The sequence below is a fragment of the Panicum hallii genome, chromosome 6 (assembly GCF_002211085.1).
Source record: "Panicum hallii strain FIL2 chromosome 6, PHallii_v3.1, whole genome shotgun sequence".
NCBI lineage: Eukaryota > Viridiplantae > Streptophyta > Magnoliopsida > Poales > Poaceae > Panicum > Panicum hallii.
In genome coordinates this window covers 43,245,939-43,257,205 of record NC_038047.1, presented here as the reverse complement: position 1 = coordinate 43,257,205, position 11,267 = coordinate 43,245,939, and the positions used below count along the sequence as shown (strand labels likewise).

Here is an 11,267-nt window from a genome sequence, read left to right as displayed (position 1 = left end):
ACGAGGGGAAAGCGACGGCACGGGCTACCAAGCAAGCTAGCTAGCAGCCACCAGCCAGAGCCTAGCGGTGGTGGTGGAGGGATGAGGAGCAGCTCAGGGAAGGAGCCGGTGGGCGCAAGGGTGCGGCGTCAGGTTGCCGTTTCCGGCAAAGCATCCGTAGGGGGCGAAACCCTAGGCCCCCAGCAGCGTAGCGCGTTTGCGGAAAGCTAGGGGATGGGAGTCGCCACCACACCACCCACTCCGCCCATGGGCCCCGTCGCGTCGTGTACGTCCCCGTCGCCCTCTCTCTCTCCTCGCCTCTGCGCCCGGCTTTTATCTCGGCGGGCCCCGCCGGCGAGCGAGGGGGGCGAGCCCAGCAGCCAACCAGCTCCGCACACGCGCCCGCTGGCGAGCGGGCGATCACATGCCCAGCTTTAATGGCCGTGCCGTGGCCGTCCACACGCAGTCGCGCGCGCACCAGCGAGGTGCCCGGCGGGCGGCCGCGTCGCTGTCCAGACCAGCTTGCTCGCAGCAGCAAGCCACCGGCGTAATCCCGCCGGGCTTCGCAGCCGCATGCCTTGGTCGCGCGTGGTCCCCGTGCGCGGCCGCCCGATCCGCCGGCCGGGGCATCAATAGCCGGGGAAGGGAGATCGAGCCGGCAAAGCCGCCGATCGATGCGACGACCAAGCCTGCCCCCACCGCTTGCAGCCGGCGCTGGCCGGCCGCCCGGGGTCCGGGCGGAGCAGCCGACCGACCGATCCAATTCTCGCCGTGGCATGCATGAACGACGCGCATGCTCCGATCCGTCTGCCGCGCCGGGCTTGCCGCCGGTCGATCGCCGCCCGCCCGCGCGCCGTCCCTGTCTCCGATCGGATGAGCAGAACGTGGGGTGAGGTGTGCGTGTTGGCGCGTTGCGAGTTGGAGCCGTCCGCTCGAGAGAACTTGGCAGCGCGCGTACGCCAGGGGTGCGCGTACGGGGACAGAATCGCACAGCGCGCCTGTACTTGGACGTACGTACGCAGGCTGTAGGAGTGGGACGAGAAGATAACGGGTGAAGCGAGCGAGATTCTTGGGACTGGCCTTGGACTCCGTCGCAGGAAATCAAATCGGACAGGAACTGCTACCAATTCGACGTCGTTCACGGCACAGAAAAGGTGCGTCGTTTTACTGTGTTTGGCGTACGGGGCCTGTAGCACGTAAGAGCAAGGATAGGAGATCGAGTGTGGTAAATGAGTATATTCCTCGATTTCATTCTTGTTGTTTTACCCTAGACGAAACTTTCTGTAATTATTTCGGATCAAACTTACAGAGAAAAAGCACCGTAAAATATGTCTTCGTGGCGCATTTACTTGGTACGTACGCGCGCACCCTTTTCTTCGACGGGCAAAAGGGGCGCTCCCCGTCCCATCGGCCCGCGTTACCTCGATGGAGCCGAGGTGCAATCAGTCAGCCGACACGACGGGTTTGATCGATCGACCGGACGTCCGCGTGTCATCTTTCTTCTGAAAAGAAGTTTGCGTGTCATGCGTCATAACGCACCCGCGATCCCGCCCGACCTTTTCATCCGGCCTTGTCGTCTCGTCGCCCGTCCCCCCTGACCTTGAGCAGCTAGCGCGCTGTGACTGTGAGTGACGCAGAGGGAGATGCTGCTGCATTGCCGCTGGCTGCTGCTGGTGCTGCTTCCGAGCCTGCCCTGGTTGTTCGAGCAGTGCCTGTACGTTCCACCGCTCTACTCCTCGTGCTTACAATTGATGCGGCGAAAAGCGTACACGTGCCATGAACTAATGACGGAGAGCGTCTGCACAGTGCGCGCTGTACGCCTACGATACGTGCGTGTACGAGTACGAGTAGGTATCGGAGCTGCTGGCGACGATCGGGCTGGGCTCGACTTGGACGACGGGATTCCCGTAGGCAGCCTTTATTGGCGTGCAGCTAATTCGATCACGTTCCTGCTGCTGCGCGCGCGTGCTACAAAGTAGCTTAGTTGACGACGAGTTTCCGGGTGATCGATTCGTATTGTACACTCCGGGTAAAAGATACGGAATTCCTACATGTATCGCCGCCGGCCGGCGCCCGGTTGGTGTCACTGTCTTGTGTTTTCACACGTTTTTTTTTTACGGGCGGGAGTGTTGGGAGATTCGTGCCCGCGCCTGCTGGCTGTGCCATGGCGAACTTGAATTGCCTCCGTATATGTGCCTGCAACAATCGTGATCGATGGTTGGCTGATTTCCAAATGATCGTTTCTACGTCCGCTGCTCAGCTAGATATCGGTTCAAGCATGTGCTGATGTGCTTCGACTTCAATTCGGACTTTTGGCGTCTCGACGAGCAAATCACCTACCGCTAAGGGTCTGTTTGATCCTCCAGCTAATGGTTAGAGCATCTCCAATAGCCTTTCCAAAATATACTCTTAAAATTATCATTTACAGAGTTATTTGAGTAAAAATCATTTTCTATATCTTTGTATCCTTCGGCAGCTTTTCTGTATCTTGTACGTAGTTTAGAGAGCCATTCTCGTTTTCCATCTTTAGCTAGCTAGAAATACGGATGTCTATATTTAAATATACAATTGAAGAGCCTGTTGGAGGGTAATTTTTTAACAAAATCTCTATTGCTAAAGATATATAGAGTCTCTTGAAGATGCTCTTAGCTAGCTAAATTTAGCTATCATGGATCCAAATAGTTCAGCTAATGAACCTGCTAATGATGTTCCAGCTAATTAAAATAGTGTTATATTGAACCATCTAATCCCAGCTAAAAAGGTCAAAAGACCATATTACCCCTAACCCTTGTATTATTTTTTGCAACACATGGGTAGCATGATCTTATTCATGTTAACAATTAGCAATTAGTTGGTGGATCTAAACACATCCAGCTAATTAGCTAAAGAAGACTATTATAAATTAGCTAGCTAATAATTAGTTGGGGGACTAAAACAATAACATCGGGTGGTTAAATTTTAAGTAAAAAATGCAAGCATACCCATATTGTGTTGAGAACTCAAATTCGAGGTGACAAACCAAAAGAAATTTATCAGGTAAGTTATGCTCGGGCCGCTGTTGTGATTTTACTTATTTTATTTTCCAATGAAAACACTAGTTGTGTCACTCACTTTTCCGTCATCTTTAATCATATCAATTGCTACCGGTGATATGTAATTATTCTGTCGGATAAAAAAGGTGCTTCTAAAACCTATGCCAAAATCACACGGGTGCCAGGTAAGTGCTCTTGTTTCCCGAGAACTGGGGAAGAAAAGAGGGTTTCAGAACAGCAGCACTGCAGCAGGCTGCACCGGTGCCGGCCGTACTTGAGAAAAGAAAAGACGATGGCAGTTTTGTTCCAGACGGACCAAACTGGGCCTGCTGCAGATTCACTTGGGCCTTAGCCCATAAAACTCTTACAAGCCCGTCATCATCTTCCGCAACGTGAACGCGGCGACGGCTCCGGAGCCAGGGAACGTGGCCGGCCGGATGGACGACGCTTCAAGGCAGCGATTCGACCACCAACCTATGCCGTGCACTGCTACAGTGCTACGTACGCCCCTCGGCATTGACTACTGACGAGCCTTTTAGGGTTAGTAATTCTCAATTCTCGACCCAATATTTTCTAGCAGATCTAGCACGTGATTCTTGACGCCACATGCGCATTGCGTTGGATCGGGGACCTGCAAATGCATCGGATAGTGCATAGCTGAAGTGAAGGTCAAGAAAATGACGAGACAATCGGCATGGCTAGCCAAAGCCTGAAACTGAAAGCATCAGGCACGACGATGACAGGTGCGGCCTTCGTCTCAGCCCAGGAACAGGAGAAGCAACACTGCGGTGAGCAGTCGGCAGGCACCACAACAGCGAAGGTAATTTCAGGAAAACGAGCACCGAATTATGCTCAGCTTGTCCACATGAATGCTGGTGAGTAGAATCGATTCGAGAAAATCAAATGGATGCAGAAAAGACAGAAACCAGTGCTGATCAGTGATCATTCACTGAAGCGAATTGCTCAACCAGATCGGAAGCACGCAAGAACAGCCGCTGAGAAGTGAGAACTACTGCCACGAGAAGGGCAGCGACGAAGAGGTGCCGTCCGAGGAGCCCTCGCCGCCGCCGCCGCCGCCGCTGCCGCCGACGTGGAACATCCCGCTGTAGTTCATCTCGTTGTCGTTGGAGCTCAGCACGGTATTCAGCTGCTGCCCGCCCTCCGCCACGGGGCAGGGGGGGAACCCTGCCGTGGCCGCGGCGGCGCCGCCCGCGGAAGCCTGGGGGCGCGAGAACCACGACGGGCTGCCGAACTGCAGGCCCGACACCACGGGCTGCGCCATAGGGACGTGTTCAGTCGGCCGCACCATCCTGCTGACGTCGATGCCGGAGGAGTTCGCCGGAGCTGACAGAAGAGAGAGAGCACAATCCGAGTCGAGCACGCGGGTCAGCCCGTCGGAGAACATCTTCCCGCCGGTGCTGCCGCTGCTGCTCTCGGGAGGTGCTGCCGTCTTGAGGACCGGCTGGCGCGCGGAAGCTGGAGCCTCCAGCACCACGCCGGTGGCAAAATTTATCTCGCCCTCCTGCAGGAAAGGGAAGCGGCGGCCTTCTTTGGCGTAAGCAGACGACGAGCCGACGAAATGATGCCTGTTGCTGGTGCCCAGAGGGATCTGGTGAGTGTAGTATGGACTCTCCTCGGTTTTGATTACGCCCGGCCAGTTCGCATCAAGTCTCGGAGCTGCAAATGGTGAGAATCGTGTCCCTGAATATGAAAGAAATGCGCATTAGGTGATGACTGATGAGGTGGTAATGCAGCTCCCAGCTGCTAGACATACATCTAGCAACATAAATCATGAATGCGCAAATTACTACTGTTCTCAGATCATTTAATGTGAACCAGATATTTCTTGCAGTTCTACATGCCACTTTGGTTATCCTATATATGAACTCATATGGGTTGTCGATTAAGTTGTAGTTCTTCAAGAACAGTATGTCAGTATATAGAACACATCTGAAGCAAAGCAGCATATAGCCGTTATTTGGTTCTGTAGGGACCTTTATGATCTTGAAAGCATTAGAAGGACCTTGCATAAATTATGAGAAAGCAATTGGCAGAAACAAAAGAGCTTCCTAATGAGCCAAAAATTTAAATGCGTGAAAGGTACTAGTTCGTAATAACTTGGATGCATCTATAAGTACAATATGGCGCTATCCCCCCTCTTTCTGATAATGCTAACCTATTGCAATTAATGTATGCAGGGAAATGGTTGAACAGAGCAAAAAAAAAAAGGTGCAACATAGTGGAATTAATCCATGAATCAAGTTTCCACTCTGCAACATGTTAAAGTGCTAGGCAACCTCGAAAAGTTTAAAAGAGCAGAGGCAAAGAGGCAGAATTGGACCTCTGATTTATTTTTCATGTATGGGCAGACCTATTTTACAGTCTTGTTTTCTTTTCCTTTCCAGCAAGGTATGGAAATTCCGAAGATGCATCTGAACCATGTGCAGACTCAAGAAACAAAGAAAATTGGTAAAAAGGAAGAAAACCTTGTTGACTCGCGATGAAGCTTGCAGAAGCCATGGTATCTGGTTGTGGCTTCCTGCGGCGGCGATTGTGCCCATCTAGGCGCTTCCTACAGCTGCGCTTGGTGTCGTCGAACTCCGCAAGTAAGTGAAACCTGAATAAACATAATCTCCGGATGAGACTACTGAATTGAGAAAGTTGCTATGTCAATATGCTAACAGCATCTTTCTTGACAGCACGTTGTCTATTAAGGATCAATACTTCATCACCGCACAAGAATACGAAAATAATCAACTTGGTAAGTGATTAAATTGACATAAAACCTTGATGACATGGTGCCAATTATCCTAGGTCATTGCAGATTTTGTGGCAGTGTAGTTTGTCGCTCTCATAAACGTATGACCTTGAATGCAGCATAATTGATCAGGACCACAAGGATCGTCCTCGACGATTTGAATTAGAATATACTCGCGCTTCTTTTTTTAATTTATAGACAAAGAAGATACTCCTAGTTTGGATTTTTTAAATGGGGCAGATAGGATGGGCCTGCGTAGTCAGGCGCATGATCCAATGGTCTATGAAGATGCTCCTTACTAAAGAATCATCAATATAATTATTGTCAGAATATTTAATGTACTGTGCGCATATGCTTGTAATAGTTAATACACAGCACACCAGGGACCAATGTTCCTGTGTCAATGAAGCCATTCAGTGCTGAGAGGCTTGTCTTAGAAGCTATCTTTTGGACCAAAGAACTGTCCACGCCAGGAAAATATTGAAAGACCTGTTGAACTTGGACCACAACATAGTGCACTCAAACTCTACATAGGTAGAAACTGACAGTTTCATTCTCCAAAGGGATAAGAAAGCTGAAAATTCTGTTGGCACACTGACTGTCACTTATCTATGAAGTCTGCAATTTGCACCAAAAGACAAAGTAATCAATCATGGAGAATTGTCCCCACTGAGTAAGATATTCGCAGAATATATGACGAGAGTATCACATTAGCATCCTCTATCAAGTTATAGTGTAAAGGTCCACCGCAACAGAGAGGGACCGTCTGCTATTGATCAGCAAGACAAAAATGGGCACCAACACAGCTGTACTATAAAGTGGACGGAACTAAGATCGAAATTGTAGTGATACTTCATAATGCCAAAATTCAATCACTATCAGACAAAAAAAACAGATGGTTCAGACTGAAAAGAAACAAGATATTCAGTGATAGAATATTGTTCGAAGATTGGCAACATGAACTACGAAACATTTGTGGTGGCCTAGAAAAAGTGTATGTAATGCTCAGAAAAGTAGCTGAATTTTGTGGTCATGGATCATCAAAGTCTCCGTGACTAACAGTGCCCAGAAAACCATGTTTGCTGCCATTGCTAGCTCAGAAGTACAATTGCTGAAGTGGAACACAGATGAAGACAGCGCCAGACAGCCCCTAAACCCGAGAACAAGCAGAATCTCATTTTGACAGGCCACAGGCCATATATATAGGACTACTGACTTGAACAAGCAGAATATATATAGTACTCATCCATGGCCCTTTCAAAGCATAGCAATGGCCCAGGAAAAAAAAAAAAGCTTTAGGTATAGGCTAGATCCATCATAAACCTCTTTCAGCAGTAGTACTGACTTTCTGAGTATGGGCACAATATCTGCAGAGATACTAGTATATCGCCTTTGCTCTATCAGACAGGAGGCGCCGCTAGCTGCTAGCAGTAGCAGCGGATGTGGTAGGCCAGCAGCTGCCGCCTGAAATGATGGTAAACCAAAGCTGGCTGTACGCGCGGTTCAGATTCAGTGCTGCCTCCATTCTCCAAAGGATTGGCCGCCCCACACGGACAGGAAAAAAAGAGCATCCTGTCGCCGCATAGCATCCACGAGGGAAAAGCGCAGAGGATTACGTCGATTCCCCCCGTTTCCAGCTACCAAAGCAGGCAATCATGCTCGGCCTCCGGACTTAACAGCTCGCGGTCGCGTTTTTTTTTTTTTTTTGAGAGAGAGAACTCGCCGAACACACACAGGGTGACAGGGAGTCAGGCAGTCAGGGAGAGAGCTTCGACGGGTCACTGTATGTATAGGTGATCTTGGGCAGACGATGGGGGAGCAGCTACCCACTTTGCCAGCAGCGTTAACTCTCATCAGCGCGTCAGAAAGTGAAGCGCTGAGCACGCAGTGCAGGAGCAGCGCAGGGGAGAAAAGAAAGGAAAAAAGCGTGGCAATAATTCATCAGGTAATGCTACAGTGATGGTAGGGCTCGGAGGAATTTTCTCGGAACTGAAAAACTGGAAAAAGTCATGCCGGAAAAGGTAAAGTTGTGCATCCTTGAAACGAGACAGGGGGAGGGAGCTACAAGAAGAAGAAGGCAGCAATGGTGGACGGAGCCGATGCTGATCCCCAGCTAGTACTGACGAAGCGATCAGGCAGCTAGTAGCTACACGATGGCAGATGCATTCTGTCTGCTCGATTGTGTACGGTTGGCGTTAGATTGATGGCGGCGGGGGCGTCAGCGAGCGCGGGGGTGGTGGAGTTGGTTGGGTTACCTGCTGCACTGCTGGCAGAAGCGCATCTCGCGGCCGGCGACGACGACGACGGGCGTCTTGGAGTGCGCCTCGCACACCTTGTGCCGCCGGTGGTAGTCGCGGCACTTGCTCAGGTCCGCTGTGCACCCCTCCACCGCGCACGACGGGCACTGCTGCTGCTGCTGCCCGCCGCCGCCCGCCGGGCGCGGCCGCTTCGCCGGCGCACCGGGGCCGGGCGACGACGGGCCCGCCGCCGCCGCCGCCCCGGAGGCTGCGGGGGCTGGGGCCTTCCCCGCGGCGGCGGCGGCGGGCTGCCTGCGTGCCGGCGCCGCGCCGAGCTCGCACTCGCCCAGCCCGCCGAGCTTGAGGTCCACCGAGCACTCGAGCGCCCCGGGCGGGCGGTACGCCGAGGCGGCCGCATTGCCGTGGCCGCCGGACGTCCCCGCCGCTCCCGCCGCCGCCGCCGCCGCGCCGCCTGCGTGGTCGTGCTCCAGCTCCGCGAGGTCCCACGCGCCCGGCGCCTTGAGATCCCAGTCCATGCTCTCCTCTAGCTAGCTCCTTCCTGCCCAAGCTGTCGCCTTCCCTCCTCTTTCGCACGCGCTCGAATGGCTACTTCGGGCTGCTCCCCTCCCGGGCCTGTCCCTCTCATTCCACGGGCATTTCCTTGCCACGGGCGAGGTCGATCGGGGAGATGGCAGTGGCAGCACCGGATCTACTTGCTAATTGGTGCCCCAAACGAGCTCGGCCAGATCGAAGCAGGAGCTCCGGTGTCCAAACCAAGCACACGCCGCAATCCAGCAAATGCAACAAGGGTTGAGCTGAGAGGCTGGGCAAGACTGCTGAGAGCAAGAGCTGAGCTGCGGGCTGAGCCGAGGAGGAGAAATCAGATATGGAAGGTGCAGCGTATAGATAGCGGCGGCGGCGGCGGCGGCCAACAAAGATTTGCGGCAACAAAAGCGAGGCCCGGGAGGCCAGGAACTGGGGGGCGGAGGTAGCAGTCAGTACTTGCCGAGACAACTGCGACTGTAGCAAGGGAGTGTGTGCATGAAAAGAGACGGGGGGAGAGAGGAGGCGAGGAGGAGGGGGAGACGAGGAGGAGGAGGAGGGCAGGGGCATTATTACTTGGCGCCATGGTGGGGGCCGCAGCCTTTCCATCCCTGACAGGTATTCTAAAGGAGGAACAGTAGGCCGGGCCCCGCCGCCATGTTCACACTGCCATGCAAGGTGTTGTGCCGCAATTATTGGGGGGTAGGGAGGGGTCTTTCCTCGCTCCAAATTTCTCTTTTTTCCCTAGCTCCTGACTGCTACTGCTACTGGGATTGCAGCATGTTTTTTTTTTTCAAAAAGAAGAGCTGGATTGCAGCTCGCTACTAATATTTTATAGGAATATAAAATTGGTCCAAGTGCCGTCTGATCAGGACGGGATTATCAGCGACACGGCCGTTTGCCGGCCTCATCAGCCTACTCCTAACCCCACTCTTGGCCTCGGGCAGGTTAGAATAATCCCCACATCGCCAGAGCTCTGTCACCGCGCTTGTTTGGGGATGAAATGTTTCCGAGTTTGGCAGCGCAGGAACCGCACACTCCGCCCCCACTACCGAAAAAATCCCGGGGTTTTATATCGCCGCGAACTGCACTTGCAGCGCATTGTTTACTGGCTTGCTCCTCCCAGTCCTAGACTAATGGGCTAGTTGAGGGGTTCATGTGAGGTTCCCGGCACTGCGAGGACAAGGGGAAAAAAAGGAAAATGGGTGGGGAAAGAAGGATAGGCGGCTTGGTTTGGGTTTGGTGGTGGTGGGGTTTGGATGGGAGCGGGGAAACAAGACCTGTGAGTGACGTGGCGCGTGTCCGTTTGCTCTTTCTAGCTCGCGCCCGTCCTACCTAGCTCGTAGCCTTTTGGTTTTCGGAACCGGCGATAATGCGGGGATGGCCTTGTGGGTTCGTCGTGGCGGTGGCGCAGGGGCAGGGCGGTGTGACGGGGAGCACGAACTGGCCATGTGAGGGATCGACGGCCCGGCGCTCCCCCCTTTGTGAAAAAAAGGGGGCGGCCGCTCCCAGCTTTTTTTGCCAAAAATGAAGGCGCCACGTGGCGGCGAGGAGCTGTGTCACTGTGGAGTGGAGTCACTGGCTCGCTCACTGCTCTGCTTGCGTTTGTGTGTGTGCGTGCCGTGCTATCATTCAGGTGGGCTTCCCGAATAGTATGAAGATACTTGGTTGCATGGGCATGGGCCAATGGATGGGAGGCCAGCAGCTCGTCCGTCATCATGCGCGTTAGGCTGCTGTGTAGCCTGTAGCAGTATAGCACGTAGCTGCGGCGCCGGCCCCGCAGGGCAATGCGCCGCCGCCGCGGCGGCTGCTGGCGGCGTAAAGCGACGGCCGCGGCGCCGTTGCAAGTTGGCGTGCGGCGCGGCGCGGGAAGCCGTATCGCGGGACGCAGGAGAAGAAAGCCCCATGCACGGCCGCCCGCGTGTAGTACGCGCGCGGCGAAGACGATCCCGGTCTGGCCTTGCCTGGCCCTGCCACCGGGCGCGAAGACTCCGCCGGCGCCGCGGCCGGCCTGACGTCACGGGCATGCACGGGTTCCTGGCTACTTCCTGCTTCCGGCCGGCCGCCGCCGCTCTCGTCGCGGTCACCGGCCGCACGGACAGGCGCCGTAAATGACGAGCTACGCTTCAATCCGCTACAGGCCAGTTGAGCAGGGGGGTCGCGGTGCCCGGCCGTGTCCCGTCGAACGGGGCGGACCCCGGGCGCCGTACCGCCCGTGACGTCACCCGGCGAAGAGTCAACGTGTTGCCCCCCGGCGGGTACTAGGAGGCAGGAGGACGCAGGAGCGCCAAGAAAGCGCAGGGTACTGACAGGAGGCCAGCAGCGCCTGCTACTGCTACGCATGTGCTGGAGTTTGGGAGAGTGGGTGCGCCTGATGTGCGAGTGTGACTGTGAAGCAACGAGAGAGAGGCTCCCCGTCGGCAGCCACTCCGTCGTCCACCGTCCTCCTCGGCTGCTCCTGAGCTTGGCTCGGCGCCTTGGCCGATCTACGAACGAACGAGTACTCGCACGCTCTGCCGCCGCTGCTGGCGCATGGATTCGCTCGCAGTGGCCTTCACCCTCGGGCTCAGGACGGCGAACTAACTGTTCTCAGATCAGAAATTCAGAATGTAAAAAAAAAAAACGATGCACTGCTCCTCCTGCCCGAAGTAAAAAAGCTTTTTACCAAATCGGAGAGAGGCACTGCTCCTCCTGTCCGAAGTAGAAAGCTCTTTACCA

The 11,267-nt window shown here is 54.2% G+C and overlaps 1 protein-coding gene across 1 annotated transcript; it reads right to left on the bottom strand.

The window, feature by feature from the left end:
• Positions 1-3,813: 3,813 nt before the first annotated feature.
• LOC112896265 (teosinte glume architecture 1-like) lies at positions 3,814-9,119 on the bottom strand. The gene is made up of 3 exons (XM_025964187.1): positions 8,025-9,119; positions 5,498-5,628; positions 3,814-4,712 (listed from the first exon to the last, which is right to left on the bottom strand). Exons 1-3 carry the CDS (start codon positions 8,540-8,542, stop codon positions 4,021-4,023), a joined length of 1,341 nt encoding a protein of 446 aa, XP_025819972.1. The 5' UTR covers positions 8,543-9,119; the 3' UTR covers positions 3,814-4,020.
• Positions 9,120-11,267: the final 2,148 nt, after the last annotated feature.

Coding starts and splice junctions, on each gene's coding strand:
- LOC112896265 (XM_025964187.1), bottom strand. CDS start 8,542: ATGGACTGGGATCTCAAGGCGCCGGGCGCGTGGGACCTCGCGGAGCTG. Junction 5,629..8,024: donor TTCTGCCAGCAGTGCAGCAG/GTAACCCAACCA, acceptor ATGTTTATTCAG/GTTTCACTTACTTGCGGAGT. Junction 4,713..5,497: donor CTTCATCGCGAGTCAACAAG/GTTTTCTTCCTT, acceptor TTTCATATTCAG/GGACACGATTCTCACCATTT.